The sequence below is a fragment of the Myotis lucifugus genome, unplaced genomic scaffold (assembly GCF_000147115.1).
Source record: "Myotis lucifugus unplaced genomic scaffold, Myoluc2.0 scaffold_539, whole genome shotgun sequence".
Lineage (NCBI taxonomy): Eukaryota > Metazoa > Chordata > Mammalia > Chiroptera > Vespertilionidae > Myotis > Myotis lucifugus.
Genome location: NW_005871587.1, coordinates 503,867 through 527,481, shown reverse-complemented (window position 1 = coordinate 527,481; position 23,615 = coordinate 503,867). Strand labels below are relative to the sequence as shown.

The window sequence follows — 23,615 nt, the reverse complement described above, 5'->3', positions numbered from 1 at the left end:
TATACTCTTAGTACTTCGATATACTTCCATGGATGATGTCATTAAAGAATTTTATTTTTTTCATTTTGTTATGCCTTTCTACATAGTATAATTGCTATGCTGTACTATTATTTGCTTTTTTCCACCCAGACAATACATCCCTGCCATGTATGGGCCAGGCACTGTTTTGAGTGCTTTACATAAATTAACTCATTTACACTTTACATCAAAGATATGCATGAAATATATTTTCTTTCTTACCCTCAGTTTTCAGGTGGGGAAGCTGAAATGCAGAGGTTAAGTAAGTAATTTGTTCAAGGTCATAGGAAATGGTAGAGCCAAGCTTTGAAGTTAAGCAATCTGGCTCTTAAGTGCTCTTAACCTTCTACCGAATCCTGTCTCTACTTTCCTGTGAACACGTTTCCCTCTTTTTCACTGTGCCTCATTCTTTTTAGTGATCACATGAGGGCCCATGCTGTAGATGAACTGTCACTGAACTCTTTCCTGTTAGTCTCTTTTACTTCCATATCTATCTCCAGCCCTGGGTCCCCAACCACCTCCTCAGTGTCCCGTGGACTCCATTTTAAATTGACTCAGATTGAACTCATCAACCTCCAACCTTCACCTCCTTCTGTGTCCCCATCTGAGTGGCAGTGCCAACACCCATCAGTCATCAGGATGGAGGCAGGAGCCAGCTTGAGAGGGAATAAGTGAAGGTGTTTGGGTCAGTGGCACAGGCAAAGGGTTTGCACACAAAAATAAAGGTTAGTCTTGAACATCTGAAGGAAAGATGTGGGACGAGGGAGAATGGAGAAGCCAGATTTAGGCTTCTGGTTATTAGATGCTTATCACCAAGGCAACTGCGTTGCTATGGCAACAGTAAAGACAGCACCGCATCTCCCAAGCATCTGGTCGGCTGCCCTTGCCTCCACACTAGACGCTTCCGTAAGGTGGGCTGCGGCCCTCCGGAAACGGCTTAGGGGACGGGAATCGCTGCTGCAGTAGCCAATCAGACAGGCGCTGTGGCTAAGGACGCACCGGAGGGACGGGGCCTCCTTTGAAGCTTGCAAGAGGGAGTCGAGAAGGCGGGAGTGTCTCCCTTCCTCACCACTTAGAGGCCAGAGGAGGGCGAGGGGGCGGGGCCCAGGTAAGAAAAGGCGGAGTGGATACGCCCGCTTTCGCTTTTGCCCAATAGAAAGCCAGTTAAGATGCCCAATGGGAGTCGTCGCCAGGCCCGGTGCAAGGCGCGCCCCGCCAATAGGCGGCGGCGCTGGGCGGGCGCGGGCGGCGGAGGCGGTGCGCGGAGGCGGAGCAGGCGCTGCCGCAGGAGGGAAGATGGCGGACGAGGAGAAGCTGCCCCTCGGCTGGGAGAAGCGCATGAGCCGCAGCTCAGGTGCCGCGGGGGTCCGGGCTGGGGCGGGGCCGCGCGGGTCTGCGGGAGCGGGAGCAAGGCTCGAGCTCGCCCTCGGGCGCGGCGCCGCCGCCCTATTCCCGTGGGGTCCTGGCTCCGCATCCTCCCGGTAACGGCCCCGGCCCGCCCTGTTGAGGCTTGGAGCCTCTGGCGCCGGGGAGCCGGAGGAAACAGGCTGGGACCGGCCGGGGAGGCCCAGCGCGCTGCGGGGGCGCGGGGAGGGGCTGGTGATCCCGCGGCCTTCCTCCCGGCGATGGCCCTGGCCCTGCGGACCGGGCTGACCCCTTTCGGCCTAATGCACCTGACCTCGCCGGGGAACGTCTCTGCACCCCGCTGGCCCTGGGGGTCCATCTCCGGGGGAGGACACCCGAGGCCCATGCTTAGGGTGTGACCCCGGGGTGCACCCCGGCCTCGGATGCACCACCTGCTCCTGCTACCACGCCGGCCACCCACATCTAATGCTGAGCCCCTGTTCTTGGGTCCGATGTAAGGCTTATCCATAGTAATGTCAACAACAGGGTACTTTTTATCAGCTGCAAGCTTTGTGCCGAGCGTTTTAAGTGTCTTCTCTGAATGGCCACAACTCTGGGAAGTTGGCAGTCATTGCCCCCATTTTGCAGATGAGGAAACTGAGGCCAGAAAAAATGAAGGAGTTTGCCCAAAGTCATTCATGGGGGGGGGGGGGGGCGGGGGGGCTGAGGGCTGGGTTAGAATCCAGTCATTTTGACTCCAGAGCCCCCTGCCCTGTCACTGCAAACTGCAGAGCAGCAGGCCCTGCATCTTGTTCCACCGGTCGTTGTCCATAGTAGTCACCCACCGTCGCAGTAATAGCTCTGATGAGCACTTCGTGTGCATCATCATGGACTCTCCACATTAACCCCACGAAGTTTGACGGCCTCATCTCTCACTTCACCGCCACTTCTCAAGGAGATGGAGCCCATGGCCAAGGTTTTATAGACCTTCTGTGGCTCAGCTCTCACCTTGCTGTGGCATAAACCTGATGTTCTGCCATTTCTGTGTGGCTTGACCCTGACAGTCCTTAGGGCGACATCCAGCCCTTCACAGGGCTGGGCACAGGTCCTCCATGTAACCCAGTGGAATGACACCCCTTTTCTACTGGGTCCCTCGCACTTCAAGTTTCTTGTGTGCCGTGTTCACTCCATGCTCCTCAGTCGCTGAGTAACGTCTGGCCCCTTGTGTAGCACAGTACGCTGTAGGGAAAAGATCAGAGCTTTGGTGTCTGACACCATGCCTCCCTCCATAGTGTGCCTGAAGCACAGTAAACAGGAAACATTGCCTAGGTTTGTCCTCTATAAAATGGAGGTAGTAATGGCTATCACACTCTTAAATGTGTGCCGGGAGCCATCCTAAGCACGTTACAGATGTGAACTCATTCAGTCCTTGCAGCAGCCCAACAGGCAGGTCCTGTTGTCATCTGCATGTTACAGGTGAGAAAGCTGAGGCCTGGGGAAGATAGGTCATACCGGGAGGAAGTGGCAGAACCAGGTTTGAGTAGGTGGTCTGACTGCTGAGTGCATGCTCTGAACCACTTCCTCTCCCGGGCCCTGGTCCACCTCTGGGGTGGGGCTGGCTTCTCTGTTGTCACCTGGCTCATTCAGCGTTATCAGTGACTGAAGTTACCGTGTCCTATTTGCTTGGCTGGTGGCGATCTGTCCCCACCTGGAATGTTAGCTCCCTAAGGGCCTGTGGCATGTGGTGGACACACAGTGAATTTGCTGAATCATGGCATCTCTTAGGCCAGTCCCTTATTCTGGCCTCAGGGTGGTGTCCTATGAGCAGTCCCAGCTGAATATCCACCTCCTCTCCCTCCAGGCCGGGTGTACTACTTCAATCACATCACGAACGCCAGCCAGTGGGAGCGGCCAAGTGGCAGCAGCAGTGGCAGTGGCAAAAATGGACAGGGGGAGCCTACTAGGGTGCGCTGCTCACACCTGCTGGTCAAGCACAGCCAGTCACGGCGGCCGTCATCTTGGAGGCAAGAGAAGATAACCCGGACCAAGGAGGAGGCCCTGGAGCTGATCAACAGTGAGCAGAACTGGAGACAGGATGGGGCGAGGGGGGGGGAGGGGTACCTCTCCCTGAGGGCCAGAGCAAGCCTCGTAGAAATCACACCAGACCCTCTACCCCAGCTTGCTCAGCTGTGAAGTGTGGCATTGGCCGACACAAAAGTGCCTGCACATGACGTGAGCCTGGCCCACATGGCCACCTTTCCTTTTTCTTTCCATCCGTAGGAGTGGGAAGACCCAATGTTGGGGCTAGCAGACCCCTGTAAGCTCTATGACCTTAGGGGCCCAAGTCACCTCCCTGAGACTCAGTTTTCACCTCTATGAAATGGGCATCGTCATATACCTGCCTCTGAGGGTCGTTGTGAAAATTCATTGAGATAAGGCAGTGCGTGGCGCACATGTGCCCTCAGTCAGCGGGAGTGATGGATGATGCTGTCATCAGGCAGGGCTCTGCAGTGCACCAGGTGTGGGTCTGGAGGGGGAGGGAGGTCGGAAAGGTAGCCGTGCAGAACTGGCTGCAGTTTGTAAGTTCATTCTGTCCAGAGAGAAGAGGCTGTTCTTCACTCTCTCGTTTTCTCCACAGCCTGGAACAGTGGTTGGCAAACTTTCTTAAAAGGCCAGATGGTAAATATTTTAGGTTTTGCAGGCCAAACAGTCTCTGTGTGCTCTGCTTTGTAAAATGATAGCGTTAGACAAAAGGTAAACAAATGGGCGTGGCTAGATGCCAATCAGACTCTGTTTACAAAAATAGCGAGCCTGCGGGTCATTGTTGGCAGAACCCTGCCCTAGAGCTGTCCAGTATAGCTGCCTGCCACTGCCTACATCGGCGATGTCCACTTAAATGAATTAAAATGAAGAAATATTAAAAATTGGTTCTTCAGCCATGAGGCCACACTTTAAGTGTTCAGTAGCATCGTGTGGCTAGGGTTGCACCTTGTACAGCGCAGATAAACATTTTCACCCTCGGGAGAAGTTCTGTTGGACGGTGCTAGTCTGGATCTCACCGGTGATTTCATCATCCACTCAGCCTCTCCCACCAGAGACCCCAGACCTCTCCCTGGCTGCTCCTACCCCACATAACTGGTCCCTCATCCATGCCCAGGCAGCCTGAGTTCCCATCGGACTCTGCCAGGTCCTGGCTGTGTGACCTTGAGCAAATTGCCTAACGTCTCTGAGCCTTAATTTGTTACCTGTAAAATTAGTATTTATAATTGGACCCACCTCACAGGGTGGTTGTGAGGACTCTGACCTAATACAGTAAAGCACGAATAACAGACCTGGCACCTAGTAAACGTTCTATAATTACTCGCGGTGATTATGATGGTTGTTATTAACACAACCCTGGCAACGAGTACACAATAGTCAGTATTGGCTGTGTTTAGCTATCATATCACTTGGTCCAGTACTTGGTTGGTAAGATATTACTTACACACATGCATACCCCCTCCCCCATTTGGTGTCTGGCATGATAAATGGCACCTGTTAGCCTCATAACATTATAGGGAGGATCTCTGTTCTTGCACAGAATCTGAGGCCGATTAAACTCGCCTCCTGAGCTTTATGAGGGCAGGGACTGGATCTGCTCTTTCCCCGTTTCCCACTGCCCAGCACACAGCCTGGCCCCTGTGAGCACTCAGCATTGTTTCCCCACTGCCCAGCACACAGCCTGGCCCCTGTGAGCACTCAGCATTGTTTGTGAAGCAGTAGAAAACATAGGATTCCTGGCAGCGGACATGACAGAAATAAAGGCCTGGAGCTGGGCTGTGAACAGAACTCTGGAAGGCTGTGCAGGGGACCGAAGAGGGACCACATCCTTCAAGGGCAGGCCTGGCCAGGTTGAGGAGGGCCCAGAGCAAGGCAGAGAGTCGGGGTCTTTCCTGGCCAAGTGTGACCGGAGAGGGACCCTGCGGTGGTGCTTTCACAATAGTGTGGCTGGAGGTGAACGGCCAGGGAAGCCAGAAGGTCCAGAGGCCAGGTTGGCTGGGACCAACTATGAGTGATGAGGAAGAGGGGTTGGCAGCGGGGCGGGGCGGGGGATCTGGCTGCCTCAGGGGAAAAGGAGAAAGCGAGTGGAAAAAGCCCAGAGAGAACCTTGAGATTCTCCCAGCTCAGGTGGTCTCTGTTCCAAGGCTTCTGGATCACAAGGGAGAGAGATGTAACAGGCGTTTGCAATTGAGTGACAAGAGGTACCACTGGTAGAGAGGACGTGGAGAGAGATGCAGTCTGAGGAGGGACTCACTAAGTCTGAGGGGCCTGAGGAAGAGCCGTTGGGAAGGCAACTGGGAAGGGGCTGGGCTAACTGTCAGGCTGTGAGGACCGCCTGGGATGGCAGGTGAGGGTGCTTCCCGTCACTGGGAGGGGCAGGTGTGCGGTAGGCTGACACTGCTGTGGGGCTGAGGGTGCTGAAGTCAGCTGGGTCTTGGGGAAGGTAACTTGGGAGAGGGTGCTCCCCGCAAGCAGCTGGGCCCTGGGGCCTAACCTTCAGCGGATGCAGACCAGGGTTAGCAGGGGGAGGGCATGCCCACCTGCGCTGGAGGGCCTGGTGGAAGCTGTGGGAGGAATTGCAGCTGCAGATGATGTGACTTGAACTTGGAGGTGGGTGGGAGGGGTGGAGCGTATTCTAAAAAGATTTAGGAGGCAGAATCCAGAGGAACAGGTGATGGATTAGATGGGCGGGGGTGGGGTAAAGTCGGAACCAAGTAGCCCGACCTGGAGTCACACAGAGATGGGTCCTGGTGCCAGCTGCGTGGCCTTCAGCAAGTGTCTTCATTTTCAGAGCCTCGGTTTCCTTTTCTGTAAAATGGGGACAAGGCGGCCATAAAGGTCCAGGAATGCTCAGAAGAGCAATGGGCTCAGTGTCTGGCGCTCACTGTCTACGTGCTGGAGCCTTGACCTCAGTCATTAGGCGTGTGTGGTGGGGGCCAAGGTCAAGACCAGGCCTTTGCTCTCTGGCAGCCCCGGCTGCTTCCCCACGGCTGATGGGAAGAACTCGGGCCCATGGAGAGCTTTGGGCAGCGGTGCAGGAGCTGGTGGGCTCAGGCAGACCCTCTGATGACCTTGGGCAGTGAGCTTCCTCTTCTGCCTCCGTGTCCTGAGACACTGAGATGGGGCTGGGGCAGGCCTCCTTCAGGGCTGCTGGGAGGGAGCAGTGAGATGCAGGCTTGGTGCCAGGTCAGCGAGCCTGGGCGGTTGGGCTCCTTTTTTCTCCCGTGGAAGTGAGTGTTCCCCTGTCAGGGGCTTGTTCCAGGCGATCAGGAGATGAGGATTCGGGCAGCACACTTTGTAGCTGGCAGCCGGGTCTGGAGCCTCATCAGTGCCCATTTAGAGCCAGTGCAGCCCGTTGCCCAAGGGGACAGGCTGCCTGCAGTGAGAGCCAGTGCTTCCAAGTTTTCTGCTGATGCCCCTGTTCTCAGCGCCGGCTCCTCTGCAGCTGCTGGCCTGTGGCCAGGAGCTATCGGAGATCAAGAACTGGCTGCCTGTAATCCTGGTGTCCTTGTCTGAGGAGGCCAGGCCCTGGAGAAGCAGGGATGGAGAGCAGGTGGGGAGGGCTTCTCCATGACCCTGTCCAAGGATCGAGGGTCAGTTAGTGCTGTGGTTCAAGTCTTCCCCCCACCCCCACCCCCAGGTCAGTGACTCCCAGCCTGCTGGCTTCAGGCTGGGTCTCTGGTCTCTCTGGGCCCTTCCTGCTGGATCTGGGACTTCTGGGGTGACAGAACTAACCCGTTTCCTTTTTCTGTCCAGGCTTCTTCCCTTGTTTGTCTCCAAACCTTTTTAGGGTCAGAGACCCCCTATTGGTTCACTCACTTCCCTCCGGTAATTTTGTTGTCATCACAAGGCCGGTCCTTGGTGTGTGCCCGTGTGGAGAGAGAGATGGAACGCTCTGGTGTCTCTTATAAGAACGCTAATTAGTGCACTTCACTTAACCTTAATTATTTCTGTGAAGGCCCATCTCTAAATACAGTCACACTGGGGGGTCAGCACATGAATTGGGGCACACAATTCAGTCCATATTGTGGGGACCAATAGCTAGTACCTGTCAAGGGCTTGCTCTGGGCCAGGCCCTGCTTCAGCAATAACTTCTTTACTCCTCACAATAGCCCTCCAAGGTAGAAGCTGCTAATGAGCCCATTTTGCAGGTCAGGAAAGGAAGGCTCCAAGAGGGAAAGTCACCCACCAGGGTCACAGGTTCAGGAGCAGTAAAGCTGGGATCTGAACACAGCAGCTAAGGTTCCAGGTCCACCCCATCAGCCTCAGGGCTGTGTTGTGATCTGCCAGCAGGGGCAGAGGCTGTTCTGTTGTGCATCCTCTCCCAGGAGTTCCCGAACTCCCCGAGCAGGTGGAAGGTGCCGCTGCAGACTGGGAGCTCCTGGTGAGGCTGCTGGTCTGCCCGGCTCTTTGTCCCAGCCGGAGCTCTGCTGGATGGGGGTTGGGTGGGCGCTGTCTTGGTGACTGGTGTTGACGCAGTCAGGTGAGGCCAGGGCATTGCCGGGAGAAGGCTAGGACGTCTGGTTTGTACTTTCTGTCTTGCCTCCTCTTTAGTATTTGGGCCTGAGGTTCACAGAAAAGGTATGAGATTCTGGCACTTCTGCCTACAGAGCCCAGCGGCGGATCCCTCTCCCTCCTTCCCCGTGGCCTGTTTCTGTCTCATTTATTCATGAATTCCTTCAACATTAGTGAACATCTGCTCAGTGTATAGTGCCAGGTGCTGGGGACACAGCAGTGAGCAAGGCTAACCCAGCTCCCGTCCTCCTAGTACAGGCAGGCCACAGACGCACAAACAGGACAGTGTTAAAGCAGGGCCCAGGGGAGGCACCTCAGAGAGCGGGGTCTTGGGGCAGGGGAGTTGCGGGGCAGAAGGCAGCAGGCCAGCTTCAAGTGGGAAGAGATGCCTGAGCAAGGATGGCATTATGGACACAGTTTAGGATGGGTTGTGAGATCAAGGCGGTGGGTGGATGGGGCTGAGGGAGCAGAGAAGCAGGGTGTGGCTGGGAGGGGCACCCTGTAGGGTAGAAGAGTGGAGCCGAGGGGACACAGGAGTCTGAAGGTTCCCTTGCATCTTGGCTTGTGGCCAAGACCAAATTCCTGAAGGTCAGCCTCTAGAGCAGTGGTTCTCAACCTTCCTAATGCCGCGACCCTTTAATACAGTTCCTCATGTTGTGGTGACCCCCAGTGTCATTGTCACAAATTGAACATAAATAAAGCATAGTGGTTAATCACAGAAACAGTATGTAATTATATATGTGTTTTCCGATGGTCTTAGGTGACCCCTGTGAAAGGGTCGTTCGACCCCCAAAGGGGTCGCGACCCACAGGTTGAGAACCGCTGCTCTAGAAGGTGAACTGAGGAGGGAAACGTTTTTTAAAAATATCATTTCAGGCTCCATCTGAGCAGAATGTTTTCTGAGAGAGCTGGCTGCTCGGAGGAAGATTTGGGTGCTGTGAGCTATGGGGCAGGGGTGGTTAAAAGCTTGGCTTTTGCCCAGGCCAGTGGTTATAGCATCGGCCACGCACTGAAGGGTCAGGGGCTCATTTCCCGGTCAAGGGCACGTACCTGGATTGCAGGTTCAAGATCCCCTACCCAATTGGGGCGCACGCAGGAGGCAACTAATCGATGTGTGTCTCTCACATCCATGTTTACCTCTCTCTCTCTTCCTCTCCCTCCCACTCTCTCTAAAAATCAATGGAAAAAATATCCTCGGATTAACAAAAACAAAAGGCTTGACTTTTATCTGATTTTCAGGCTGGTAGCGCCTGCTCACACACACACCGTGTGCTTCTTGGCAGGCCATCTGGTCTTGAGGGTCCCTGCAGTTATGCCCATGGCCCAGCTGCTGGAGGATGAGGCCAGGTGATGCTTGGAGTGGGCTCAGGTCTCGGCCTGGCTCTGCAGGTGCTGGGCATGTGCGGACAGTGTGCCACTTTAAGGCAGGCAGGTACACATAAAGGGGGTGGTCAGGATTCCCGGGCTGGCAAATTGAGGTTCAGACAGAAGAGAAGAGGAGGAACCTTGGTGCTGCGAGGGGGAGGACAAGGAGATAACTGGGAGTCCAGGGAGAGGAGGAGGAGGGGTATCCTAGTGACATCTGGTGCTGGTCAGTCACCTATGGATGCATCTGGCACAGAGGCACCACCTAGCAGCCCCAGGGAGGTGTTCCAGCCACACCAGGGCATTGTGGTCAAAAGCCACCACGTCATGCCGGCCAGAGCGAGTGGGCCTTCTGCCTGAGCAAGCAACACACCAGACCAGACTGCGATGTGCCCGCGAGGAAGACCAGGGCTGGGCAGGTCAGGGGGAAGTAGAGACAGCCTCATCGGGGGTGTGTAGCCCACATGGAAGGGAGAATGGTGACAGCAAGTGACATTTCTCAAGTTCTCTCTCCGTGTCCGGCACTGTGCAGCATGTCACTGTGGTCTGCTGGCAATGACTAGCAATTCAGACTCAGTGGCAAAAGCATGGTGAGGACAAGACAAGAGTGACAGGGACATGGGGAAGGCAGGGGTGATGGGAACGGTCGTGGGAGCATCCAGCAGATCAGACACCAGGACACTGTTGCTGCTGTGATGTACAGTGAGACAGGTAATAAGCGTACTGTCATGGGCATGCCATTCAACTGGGGTCCCTGGCAGATGGGCGACCGTGACCTTGAGGTCATACAGGAGTCCGAGAGAGCTGGCTGCTCGGAGGAAGATCTGGGTCCTGTGAACTATGGGGCAGGGGTGGTTAAAGCTTGACTTTTGGCCTAGCCAGTGGTTAGAGCATTGGCCCATGCACTGAAGGGTCAAGGGTTCAATTCCTGGTCAAGGGCACATACCTGGGTTGCTGAATTCTTGTTATATGTGTGTGGATTGGGGGGGAGTGGTAAAGGGAGCAGGAGTTTAGGGTGGGTTGTGAGACCAGCATGGCTGTTGAGGTTACTGCAGGGTCACAGTGCACATGCGTGTGGAAGGCCCCACTTCATGGACTCCTGTGCCTCCAGGCGTGTGCAGGGAGAAGGCATTGTGGCTGTGTGTTAGCATGTGGGGGTGGCGAGCATTCGCATGTGCGTGCATGTGTGTGCGTACGCAGTAGAGCAAAGGTGGCACAGCTTCGTTCTGAGGGGTGTGCCACCGTTCATCGAGCTCTCTGCCCCGCCCCTGACATGGTCTCCCGTGTGTCTCCTGTCGTGTGTGTCCACAGGCTACATCCAGAAGATCAAGTCCGGAGAGGAAGACTTTGAATCGCTGGCTTCACAATACAGTGACTGCAGCTCGGCCAAGGCCAGGGGAGACCTGGGTGCCTTCAGCAGAGGTGCGCAGATAACGGGCACCACCCAGCCCTGGGGACCCTCTGGCCCCGCCCCCCGCCTGCAGAGCAGGGATGGGGACCTCTTTTCTGCCAGGGGCCATTGGGTATTTATGACTCACTCACGGGCCATACAAATTACCAACTTAAACATTAGCCTGATAATGTGTGGTCAAACATGTAACTAACTCACCCCTAATGCCTGGGCAGGGCCAGACCAAATGACTTCGCAGGCATACACTGCCCGACGTTCCCCCGCCTGCTGTAGAGGATGGGCCCGGTGGCCCCTGCGGCACAGGCCTTCAGGGTCCACCAGGTGGCAGCACAGCCCTTCCTCAGGCTCCAGAGGCTGCCTTGCTGGTAGAGGCTGGGATGACTGCAGAGCCTTCTCCCGAGTCATTCTCTCCTGGGATGGGGCGTCAGTCTGTGCTTCTTTGCACATTTTTTCCGTTGTGGGCCCACCAAGCTGCATTTTGCCTCTCCTCTGGTTGGAGGTATAAGGCAGGGCCCCTGCGAGCCCCAGGGTCGTCTCCCATAACCTCTACCCACCCTTAATGGTGGGGAACCAGGGGTGAGGGAGGATGGGTTAGATCAGCAGCTCTGAGTTTAGGGCTGTCTGGTTGGGGCAGTGGGAAGGGAGGAGCAGAGGGGACCAGCTGACCACCACCTCTTCTTTGTCTTCCTTTCCCTCCATCCCCAAGATGCCCAGGATGGGGTGAGGGGTGTGGGGTAACCAACCAGGAGCTGCCGCCCACCCCGGGAGGCAGACAGGACAGATGATGTGGCAGGGGCTGGGAGCTGGGTCTAGGGAAACATTCATCACTAAAGTGCATCTCTAAGCACGCAGCAGCAGCAGCAGCAGCTCTGCCTGACATCCCTCATGCTGTCCTCAGGCTTCCTGGGGCCTCTTTAATGGCCCTGCCACCTCCAGCAGGGCTGCTCAGCACTGTGACAGGGCCATAAACCAAGTGACAGATGAGTGGGAGACTGGGCACAGGCGGGAGCCCCATCTGGCCGTCCTGCCTGGTCCGAGCTTCGGCCACGTCTTGACCCCCACACATCCTCCCTTACGTTTCCCCAGGTCAGATGCAAAAGCCATTTGAAGATGCCTCCTTTGCGCTTCGGACGGGGGAGATGAGCGGGCCCGTGTTCACGGATTCCGGCATCCACATCATCCTGCGCACGGAGTGAGGGGGCAGGTGCCCAGGCCTGGCCTTGGGATGGGGCGGGGCAGGCAGGGTGGCTGGGCCTGGGGGCCCTGCTTACTGCTGCCAGCCGAGCATGGGCGCCTCTCCCTGCTGATGTCACACAGTATTTATTGTTCCCAAAATGGCTAGGAGAGGGGCTCTGCACCATTAGGGGCTCCCTGTCGGACCCAGGTTGCGGCTGTCCCCGCCAGATTCCCCCCTCCTTTGGAATTGACTTTGGAAGGACAGCGGTGTGGGGGTCTCCCAGAGCTCCCAAACCCAGGGGGTGGGGGTGCCCTGTCCCAAAGGGAAGGCCTAGTCAGCAGAGCTGTCCTGTGTCCAGGATGGGGTAGGAGGGCCTTACGTTGTTCCTGGTTATGCCATGTTCCTCTATTAAATCGCAAAATGCAGATGCTCTGTGTGGGGCCCAGGCTGCTACTGCTGTGGGGCCCTCTGAGCAGCAGTGCAGCACCCTCACACCCTCCATTAAACCTGGAACCACTGCTCTGCTGTCCTGTGTCTCATTTCCTCCCTGCTGAGTGAGGGCGCACTGTCGGGGGAGCAGGCCTCTCCCACCACCCCTAGTGTCCAGCCTGCGAGTCCTCCCCAAGCCTCCACATTCTGGGCCTGAGGACAGCCAGGAGTGCATCCCAGCATCCAGGCCCCAGGGAAGGGGGCACCGGTCAGCGCCAGCAGCCCTCAGACCTGGGTGTTCCCGAATGCAAGGACCCTGCCTGGACCCCACAGCCTGGACTCAGCAGGTCAGATGGAGCTGGAGACCTGCAGGGGATCCTGGGAGAGCCACACACACACACCCCACCCACGGGCACCCCAGTTAGAGTGAGTGATGCCCGCACCCTGATGCTTCCCTGTTGCACCACAAGCTCTTCTGGCAGGTTGTGTCTGGGTCCTGCCGCCTCTGCAGATGCCGGGAGGCCTTGTGCTGGAACGGGGCGGGCGAGGAGGCTGTCAGAGCAGAGGGGATCCCTGTGGCTGATGGGGGAGGTGGTGGGCTCTCCCTCTTGGGGCGGGGGCTGTGGGTGTGGCATACCTGCTCTTCATCCCTTCCTCACAGCTGCCCCTGTGCCAGGGCCTGGGCTGGGGACTCGAGTTCATTTTGGGAGTTATGGGCCTGTTAGGTGGTTATGCCCACTCTGCTGACCCCTTAATGGGGACTAGCCTGCATCGGGGATAGCAGACTGCCAGGGGTTGGGAACCGGAGCAAAATAGAGCCTTGACTGGCTTGACCCCAAGGGAGGCAGGAACCCAGGGCTGAGTCTCAAACAGTCACCTGGGCGGACTCCAATCTGGCAGGTTTCTGGAGCACTCGCTCTCCGCCTGCGCCTGCTGGAGCATTTGTCATTAGGACGGCTTAATGAATTTCAGCGCTAGTGGGCTGGGGAGTCGGCTATTGGCTGCACCTCCTGGCAGAATCTTCATCGCCTTTGGGGGCCACAGGCAGGCAGGCGAGCAGCCCCACTGTTTGTGTCAACAGTTCTGTGTGGTCAGGGGAGCGATCACACCGCTCCTGGCCCAGTGGTGCCTCTGGGAAGGACCAGAAATGAGTGCTTGTGGGGCAGGAGGGTGTCGGGGTTCTGGTTTAAGGCGAAGGGCCTCTGGAGAATGGGCACTTTCAACACCAAAGGCCCAGAGAAGGTGTCCCCGGGCTCCCAGGTGGCCAAGACGCTGCCAGGGAGAGGGGTGTGGTTTTCTGTCCTGGTCTTCGTGGCACTCCGTCACTTTGGGCATCCGTGTCTCTCACGAGTGCATGTGGCCGTGTGTCCCTAGTTGTCTCTAGGTATGCATCCATTGTGACCCTGGGAGTAACACCCATCCCATCTCCCCACCTCCCAGTCTGGGTGTGACCCCCTCCCTGCCTTTGTGGGCCCCCCCCCTTCCTTTGTCTAGCTGAGCAGCAGCCGAGACCCAAACACAAAAGAACGTCACTGTTAGATAAACAGGTCCCCAGAGCCCACTCAGTGTCAGGCTGATTCACGGTTCAGTGGCTGTGGCTTTCCTTTCCTGCTCCACATCCCCCTCCAGCCCAGAAGCGAGGTCAGAAATCCCGGCCTTCAGGATGGTGACAACCGAGTAGCCTTCCCTCCCAGCTGAGCTTCGTCCCAGGGGACTGGTGCTCACTCCTCTGCCCTGTGCACCAGCCCAGGCTTCTGTGGCCACCGGGCAGGGCCAGTTCGGGTCCCCTCGACTCAGGGAAACGCTGGTACTGCAACCGTGCTTTCCCAATGGAGCCGGTGCACACCCAGGAGGGGAGGTCAGTCAGCAGAGAGGGTGGCCAAAACCAGATGACATGATCCTGGCCTGGGGAGGGGGTGGGTGAGTTATTCCTGCCTACCCTTTGGTGGACATACTGTTGACCCTGGAACAACACGGCTGTTAGGGGCACTGACCCTCGTGCAGTCAATCCCCCAAAACTTAACTAATAGCCTGTTAACTGGAAGCCCTGTGGATGATATAAACAGTCAATTCACACGTATTTCCTAAGCTATATGTGTTATGTACTGTATTCTTGCAGTAAGCTGGAGAAAAGGAAAAGTGCTCTCCCTCAGCACACCCTTCTCCCTCTTCCCTAGGCCAGTGGTCGGCAAACTGCGGCTCGAGCCACATGCAGCTCTTTGGCCCCTTGAGTGTGGCTCTTCCACAAAATACTACGTGCGGGCGCGCACATACAGTGCGACTGAAACTTCCTGGCCCATGAGCAGAAGTTGGTATTTTGTGGAAGAGCCACACTCAAGGGGCCAGAGAGCCGCAGTTTGCCGACCACTGCCCTAGGCGCATGACCTCTGCCCTTCTCTCCTAAGCTCCAAGGGTCCTTTTGCTTCTGTAACTTGCTTGCTCCTGAGCCTGCGCAACCCAGCAGACTCACTTCTACTATCTCTGTAACTTTGTAAGTAAACTTTCTCTTATAGTTTGAAAAAAAAAAAATTCTAAGGAAGAGAAAATACATTTGCTGTATTGGGGGAGGGGGGAATCTGCATATAAGTGGACCTGCACAGTTCAGACCCGTGTTGTTGAAGGGTCAACTGTATATCCATGTAAGTATATCCAATATAAGGGGTGCTAGGCCTGCCTGTGCGGGGCGGGGGCGGGGGGGTATGATGCCAGGTGCCTGTGGCATCCATTTGAGGACTGGCGTGCAGATGTGACAGACACACACACACCTACGCCTTTTCTCATGCGAGTCTCCAAGTCTGTGTATATTTTGGACAAAGATTGTCGAACTCGGCAGTCGCAGTCCCTCCCCTTATGTTGGGAAAATTCGCTATAGGAGAACAACGCCCTAACTCCCCACCCCACCGCCCTGCTCACCTTGGAGATTTCCTCCGAATAAACGCAGTCGGAGGGTGGCGGGCAGATGTTTTGAGTGCCCCAGCCCGGGGCCTGTCTTCTAAGCAGGTTCAGAGCAAAGTGCCTTTCAACATGTCTATCCAGGGATCGATTCTTTTCCTGTCAAACTTGTTAATTTAAATGGAAATTAATTGCTCCTCTTGAACATTTCTTTAAAAATTGGTTTTAAATGAATGCATTAGGCAGTCACATTTATTATTCATTGGTTCCCTTCACAATATGGCCCCGGTGTCCCGAGTTCCCGGAGATGCCAGCGTGGAGCGGAGATGATTTAATCAAGGAGGCCATTAATTAGAGCTGAGCAGCTGGGGGACGGGGTTTCCACCCAGAGGACCAGGTTTCACAGCCTCTGGCCTCAGCGGGTGGGGGTGGGGTCTGGGCCAGTGGGGTTCTTTGCACAGTTTCTGCTCAGGATTCAGTGGGGACCATATATTGTGGTGGACAGTCCTACCTTTGTTCCTGGCCACCGGCCCAGAGGTCCCTCTCCCACTCCCCTTGCTGTCTCATCCAGGCCACCGGGGACCTGGCAGAAATAAAGCCTTCATCTGCTCTTCCCTTCCATGACTCCACGGCTGCCCCCATCTCTGCCTGACGCCCTCTCACACCCCTTCCTGTCTCCTAGCTTTTCCTGTCCTTCTCCTGCAGGAGTTGCAGTCTCCACGTTGGGTCCTCGATGTCAGGCCCACGCCTGCCCAAGCCCCTTCCAGGTAAATGGGGTCCAGGTGTGGGAGTGTTCAACTGAAGGCACCCAGTGCGCCTTCAGGCTGTTTCTAACCTTTTGCTATTAACTCAGAACAGGTGCAACTCCTATAAAATGATTTTGAAATTACAAAGCAAAGAGAGAAGAAAAAGGAAAACTGTGTCCCACCCACTCATACCCAAATTCTAGAAGCAGCCAAATGGTTAAAACCCCATTTAAAAAGTTGCCAGAGGGCTCAGCAATGCACCAGACTGATCAGTGAGTGAGAAAACGATGGAGAATATTCATGTGAGGCCAGTTTTCATTGCTGCGACAGAATTCTCAGGTGTTTGGGTCAAATTGCTTTTCAACAAATTGTTTTCCATTGAAACAACTTTGCCTATTTCCCCAAAGGGCTTGGCCGCCCCCGTGCCCCCCCCTCCGCCCCCAGGCTGGGCTTCCCTGCCCTGGTTCACAAAACTTGCTGCATGGGACGGGGCCCAGCGGGGATGGGTCTCCATGCTCAGACTTACCCTGCACCACTGCCTCCTCCACCCCTCCTGGACACAGAACAACCAACGCATCAAATGTCAAAGGTTCCGTTTATTCCGGCAACCCAGAAAGTAAAGGCGTAAATAAAAATAAAAATAAACAGATCCATGCACTCAACTCCTTGGCGGGGAAGAGGAGAGGTTCAGAGAGAGGGAGAAGGGAATGGGTGGGAGGGAAGCAGAGAGGGGAGGGAAGAGAGACAGGCAGAGACAGGGAATGATCTGCAGAGTCAGATCAATAAAAAGAAAGAGGGACATCAATAAAGAGGCAGGATGACAAAGAACTGGAGTATCAAAATCAGATCAATAAAGGAGAAGAGACATTGAGAAAATGCACCAATAGAAATACAGAGGCAGAGAATGAAAGCTGGGCGAAAGGCAGTGAGAGAGAAAAAAAGGACAGGAGGGGAGGTGGGGCAGGACAGAGACAGATCAACTTGAAGGGACACAGGCGGAGTAGAAAGGGCCCCTGGTGGGCCTCTAGGGGTCCCCAGCAGTGCTGATGACGTGGAAGAGGGTGACATTGTAGAGCACCTGGTGGCCGTTGTTCCAGGTATAGAGGGCTCGCTCCCGGGGATTGTAATCCAGCATGGAGATGTGGGAGTACTGATTGTGGAAGGGCACGTCTGTGTACTCGTAGCTGGACGTGTTGGTGAAGTAAGCAAAATAGACCTTGGCCCCGGCCAGGTGGGAGTTGGTCACGTAGAGCACGCCACAGATCATGAAGGCCTCACCAGCGCTGCGCTTGGGGTAGCCAGTGTCCCAGGATCGCATGACCTCAAGGGTGTGCGGGTCTAGCCGGCTGACCACAATGTTGCCTGCATTCTGGTTAGTGGTGTACACGGCCCAGAGCCCGCTCTCATCTACCATGAAGTCCATGTCAGAGAAGCCACCCCAAGAGTAGGGGAAGGTGTTGTTGTAACCAGCCCCCGGAAGGCTCCTCTGCACCAGCACGGAGCGTGAGCGGAAGTGGTACTTGACTACCACGTTGCTCTGGTACTTGTTGTAGAACAAGGAGCCATTGTATACCACATGGCCCGTGCCTGCCCAGGGCTGGGGCAGCAGATGCTGGATAAAGTTCTGGCCTTTGATGAAGTCTCCCAGAGTGCGGAACTCCAGAACGCGCCGGCCCTTGTAATAGCCGTCCATGTACCAGACCTATGAGAGAGCCACTGGTCACTGGGGGACCACTGCCAATGACCCAAAGTCTGCAGCAATCACTCAGGAATCAACCATGGTCATTAGGAATCAACAGTCACTAAATGGTCATTAGTGATCATTCATGACCTATCATAGTCACAGTGATTGGGATCATTAGATCAGGGAGTGCCATTGGTCTTAAAACACACACTAAGTGGACAGGGCTTGATCCCTAAGGATCAGGGGAGATTTCAGTCTCTAGGGACTCACTGGACCTGGAAATTTACTGGTCATTGTCTATTGGGTGGTTAGTGGTCATTGGACAGCCATTGGCTGATGAGAGGTCACTTGAATTCCTTGCCCATGGTAACCCCTGCAACCATGAGATGACCAGGCCTGTGATCAGCACCTTCATCATCATCATCGTCACTCATCAGCATATTCATTAGCCCTAGAGCCCTTACTAGGGCTGGTTACTGGGCTACGCATCTTAAAAACTTCAATGCCAACATCATCATGACCCTTTTGAAGATAAGGAGACTGAGTATCCAAGACATGAAGGAACCCTGGTCAGCTAAGAATTGGTGGAACTGAAATGCAAATCCAAGTCTGATTCCCAAACCCAAGCTCTTAACCACGTGGTTGAACCACCATAATCCCTGGGAGGCCAATTTTCATGGCAAGGATATCAGTCACTAGTATATCAGTCACTAGTCACTGGGCAGTTAATGAATGGTCCCTCTAGATCAGAGGTGATTGACAATTGTGGACTCAGAGGCCACTGGAAATCCAAAGGTCACTGAGTGGTGCTGAGTGGAGGGTTGGAGGGAGCTCTAGTCATTGTGAAGGCACAGGTTACTAGATAGTTACTTAAAGGTCAGTGGTCATTGGGAGCTGGTCAGTAGTACCAGTAACCATTAGTCTCTATTCAGTCATCAGAGGTCAACAGACTTGGGGATTCATAGGGCTGGAAGGTCCTTGATCATTTGGTAGTCACCAGTCAAGGGGAGGTCCAAGGGCTCTGAAGATCCAAAGACACTTTGGGCTACAAGAGAATCATTGGTGTGAAATCACCAGGCACTTATGGGCAACCACAGGCTGTCCCTCCCAGGTTCCAACCCCTGCGGTGGGCACAGTTACTCACCCGGCTGTCCGCACTGGGGGCCATCGTGTCGGTCATCCAGGAGCCGAAGCGGGACCCCATGGCTCGAATGGTGATGGGGTTACTGACCCCAGTCAGCTTCCCACAGCCTGAGAGGCAGGAACAGGGGGAATAAGGGAGTCAGGGGTGGAAAGAGCCCAAGGGAGGTAGAGCCAGGATGAAGTGGGACTGGGAAGAGGTGGGACCAGGGGTGAGAATGGATCCAGAGATCTGGCTCCAAGATGGAGTTAAGTTGGGGGTGAGGGGCTAGAAGTCAAAGGTCAGGGTCATTTTCAGCTTTGGGGTCTATTTGTGGCCTGGGGAAGGGAGATCAAAGGTCAAAGTTTAGATGTTAGAGGTCAACATTGTTTGGCTTCTGCATACACAGGTGGTACTGGGATTGAACATGGAGGTAAGGGGTCAAAGTCAAGGGTCAAAGCATACCCAGCTTCTGGGCGCAGGCATGGAGCCGGGCCTCCAGAGCCATCACCCGCTGCTGTAGGTCCTCGTACCCGTAAGCACCCATCTCCTCCTGGATGGCGGCGAGACTGCCGGACAGATTCCTCACCTCTTCCCGCAGGCGCACGATAGTCCGCGTGTCTGCCTTATACTGCTCCAGGACCGAGCTCAGGGGCAACAGCTCCGTCATCCTGTCCTTCAGTTCCTGCTCACCAAGACCAAACTGTCGCTGATCCCTACCCCTGACCTTTAACCCAGACATGACCCCAACCTTTGACCCACAGCCTCACCCCCTGTCTTTGACATTTGGCCCATACTGGACCCTAGATTCCAGCCAACCCTCAATCTTCCCAGATGCAATCTTACACTCAGAAAAATGGGCAACATTCCCAATTCTTCCTTTGACCTCTGACCTGACCCCAAAGGACCCACCTGGAAGCTCTTGGCAGAGAGGGACCCATCAGCTGCCCGGAGCCGAGCATCCAGGCTCCGCATGAGGGTCTCCATGCTGCGCACGTACTGGAGGTCACGGTACGTCCGCAACTCAAGGACCTCCATGGACTGGGAGACATTCTGGACCTAGGAACTGGGAGGGTTAGAGACAGCCAGACTCCTGCCCCCAGCCAACCTTCTCCTCCCCTGATCTTACCAACAGCCTCCCAACGGCAAGCCCATCCATCGGCTCCGCCTGGAATGGCCACCATCGCTTTTCACCTCTCTCCTCTCCTCCCTGGCCTCCTGCTCCCACCCTAGCCCCCAATAATCAGTTCTCCATAGAACAGCTAGAGGGAGTTTTCCAGAAGGAAGACTGGATCTCCCTTCCTCTGTAGACTCTGCGGGCTGGTTCTGCCCCCTTGCCTGCCTCTCTCCATGTGCGTCCCTCCAACCACCAGCCCCTTTCACTCTCACAGATTCTAAGTTCCTTTCCTCCTCGGGGTCTTTGCACTCGCTGATCCCTCTACCTGGAGCACTGTTCCCGTCGTCTTCCCACAGCTGGCTCCTCCTCATTCAGGTCTCAACTCCAGCATCACCTCCTCAGAGTAGCCTTCTCTGATCACCATCTCAAGTAGATACCCACTCTCCCCTCACCCAGTTATTATCTTCCCAACTATGACTGTTATCTGAAACGGGCTTATTCACCTGTTACCTTCAGATGGGATCCTCAGAGGCAGACCCGGTATCTAGCATGTCCACAGCCAAAGCTCTAGTGCCCAGCATGGGTCCTAAGCAGATTCTTAATAAATACTCTTTGGCTAAATGACTAAATTGAGATTCCCTAGCCCTAACCCAGACTGAAGGCCCTCTAGCTCCCACCTCCACCTGGGTCAGGTGAGCTGTACATAGCCAAGGTGAGCCCCACCTGGCTAAGGTGAACTCAAAGGCAAGTTGTTGAAATACACAGACTTTCCACATGACATTGGAAGTTCTCAACAGCCTGATACCCACCCTGGCCACCGCAGAACATGATACAGCCATTGTAAACAGTCATGCGATGTCCCAAACTGTTGGGGAAAGCAATTCTGGTGTGGTGGGTAGGGAGGATCCTGCAGAGTTAATAGGTGGGAGACTGTTGTGATGATAAGGGTCTCTTCCGTTCTCTGCCACGCCTCAGCTTCCTCCATTATAGGGTGATGGTGGGAGGTAGCTGGGCCCTTTCAACACCAACATTAGAACTGTCGAATGGGCAGGCAGCTGGACAGTGGCAAGGGCAGCAAGCAGTGTATAAAGGGCACCAAGTCTACAAAGGGATGTATTGAATGGGACCATTTTCCATTGGCCATGATCAGAAGGGGAAGGAATCTTTATACGAGCCTCTTGGGATAGAGGGTGAGACCCCTCCTCAAGGGACACAAAACACCTTCTTAGCAGGTGAGTACGACAAACTAAAGGGTTGAGTGGAGCGTGCACAGTGAGGGTGGAGCTCACACATGCAGGAGACAGATGCTGCCACTGGGGTCCTCTTTCCTCCTGGAGCCCACACAGAGCTCAGCTTCTCCGCCAAAGAATCACTGAACAGATACTAACTAAAATGCCCATCTGGAGGGGAGGCCGGTTGTCTGCCGGCTCCGAATGACCTGCGTGGCTAGACATGGCCCTGGCTGACCTGGACAGGGGCGGAGGGCAAGATGAGAATTGGGAGACTTCTCCAAATTCCCCAAAGAAACCAGAAGGTTCTCACCTTCTCCATCAGCTGCCGCAGCTCCCGACTCCTGCCATCCCGGGCGCAGGTGCTCTGTGCGGGGATCACGGCCGTGCAGATGCATTTCCCATCAGGGGCCTGGGCCGAGGTATACAGCTGCCAGCCTTCTTCTGGGCTTTGGAAGAGGGTCTGTGGGGAAGTCACGGATTAGGGAGCAGGAAGCCAGTGGGGGACGCACCCAGCCCTCTCTGGAGGAGAAAGGGGAACTGGAGAAACAATGGATGCCTTTTACTGGATCCCTGGAATGTGCAGAGTGACTGATGCATGGGACCCCACATTACAGATGACAAGGTTGAGGTACGAAGAGTAAAAGGACACAGCAAAAAATTGTGGGATCTGAGCCCTTCCACAGGCAGGAATTTAATCACTCGCACACATTTGCGAACACACAACATTGCCTCCATAACCACTATTAGAAATAGGGCTGCTCGTACACCCAACCCTGGACTCCCTTTCTGCTTCCTCAGCCCGGAGACACATAAGCTCCGGATACACCTCAGAGACCACTAAGCACAACCCTACTGTTGTCCCCTCCCCATATCTGCCCCTGCTCCTGGAAATGGCCACAGGGTGACAATCCTCAGGGAGACTTCGGGGCCCTTGAATAGAAGCCATCACCTTAAGACTCCTCCCAATAAAACTTCAAGTTAGTTGATATAGCTCAGATAATTCCGGGATCTATCATGGCTGTGTTTGCAAGCCATGATCCTTGGAATGCTGGTGATCTTACCAGGTGAGCTGGAAAAAGGCTCCTCTGTGGTCAGGTAAGTCTGTGCATTGTTCAAAAAACACTGACTGCCAAAACTCTGACATTTCTTTTAGCAATATTGTTTTCTGATTTACCTCCGGCAAGGAAAATGAAAGAAAAATATCAGGCTATATCAAACTAATAAGTTTTACACAGCAAAGGAAACCATCAACAAAACAAAACACAACCTACTGAATGGAAGAAGATATTTGACGATCTATCCGATACGGGGTTAATATCCAACATTTATAAAGAATTCATACAACTCAACACCAAAAAAAAAATCCAATTAAAAAATGGGCAGTGGATCTGAGTAGACAGTTCTCCAAAGAGGACATACACATGGCCAATAGACATGACAAGATGCTCCATGGCCAGGTAGCTCAGTTGATTACTGATTCGGGTATTGTCCTGATACGCCAAAGTTGCAAGTTCGATCCCTGGTCAGGGCACATACAAGAAACAACCAATGAATGCATAAATAAGTGAAACAGCAAATCGATGTTCTCTCTCCCTCTTCCTTCCTTTCTCTCTCTCAAATCAATCAATAAAAAACAAATTTTAAAGGATGCTCCACATCACAATAAAAAAAAAGACCACAATGAGATATCACCTCACACCTTTCAGAATGGCTATCATCAATAAATTCAACAAACAACAGTGTGGTGAAGATGTGGAGAAAAAGGAACCCTCATGCCCTGTTGGTAGAAATGCAAATTGGTGCAGCCACTGTGGAAAATAGTATGGAGGAGCCTCAAAAAATTAAAAATGGAACTACCTTACAACCCAGCAATTCCACATCTGGGAATATATCTGAAGAAACCCAAAACACGAATTCAAAAAGATATATGCACCCTTATGTTCATTGCAATGTTATTTACAATAGCCAAGATATGAAAGCAACCTGACTGCCATCAGTAGACAACTGGATAAAAGAGATGCAGTACATATATACAATGGACTATTACTCAGTCATAAAAAAAGAATGAAATCATTTGCAACAACATGGATAGTCCTAGAGGGAATTATGCTACATGAAATGAGTCAGACAGAGAAAGACAAATACCACATGATTTCACTTATATGTGGAATGTAAAGAACAAACAAAACAGCAACAGACTCAGGTGCAGAAAACAAACGACATTGCCAGATGGGAGGGGTGTTGGGAGGGCTGGGTGGAAAAGGTGAAGGGATTAAGAAGTACAAATAGGTAGTTACAAACAGTCACAGGGATGTAAAATACAGCATAGGAAATATAGTCAATAACATTGTAATAACTATGTATGGGATCAGGTGGATATCTGGATTATCAGGGGGATCACTTCTTAAATTATATAAATGTCTAACCACTGTGCTATACCCCTGAAACTAATGTAAAATAATATTGAATATCAACTGTAATTGAAAACTAAAATGAAATTGGAGAAAGCAGTGACTGCCCCTGGC

At 54.0% G+C, this 23,615-nt stretch overlaps 2 protein-coding genes across 2 annotated transcripts; one reads left to right on the top strand and one right to left on the bottom strand.

The window, feature by feature from the left end:
* Positions 1-1,187: 1,187 nt before the first annotated feature.
* On the top strand, positions 1,188-12,389 carry PIN1 (peptidylprolyl cis/trans isomerase, NIMA-interacting 1). The gene is made up of 4 exons (XM_006104071.2): positions 1,188-1,372; positions 3,224-3,436; positions 10,594-10,704; positions 11,780-12,389. The coding sequence occupies exons 1-4, from the start codon at positions 1,195-1,197 to the stop codon at positions 11,887-11,889; spliced, it is 612 nt and encodes a 203-aa protein (XP_006104133.1). The 5' UTR covers positions 1,188-1,194; the 3' UTR covers positions 11,890-12,389.
* A 4,129-nt stretch (positions 12,390-16,518) lies between these two features.
* OLFM2 (olfactomedin 2) lies at positions 16,519-21,548 on the bottom strand. The gene is made up of 5 exons (XM_014446450.2): positions 21,401-21,548; positions 19,654-19,800; positions 19,207-19,426; positions 18,766-18,872; positions 16,519-17,639 (listed from the first exon to the last, which is right to left on the bottom strand). Exons 1-5 carry the CDS (start codon positions 21,407-21,409, stop codon positions 16,962-16,964), a joined length of 1,161 nt encoding a protein of 386 aa, XP_014301936.1. The 5' UTR covers positions 21,410-21,548; the 3' UTR covers positions 16,519-16,961.
* Between the last annotated feature and the right edge of the window lie 2,067 nt (positions 21,549-23,615).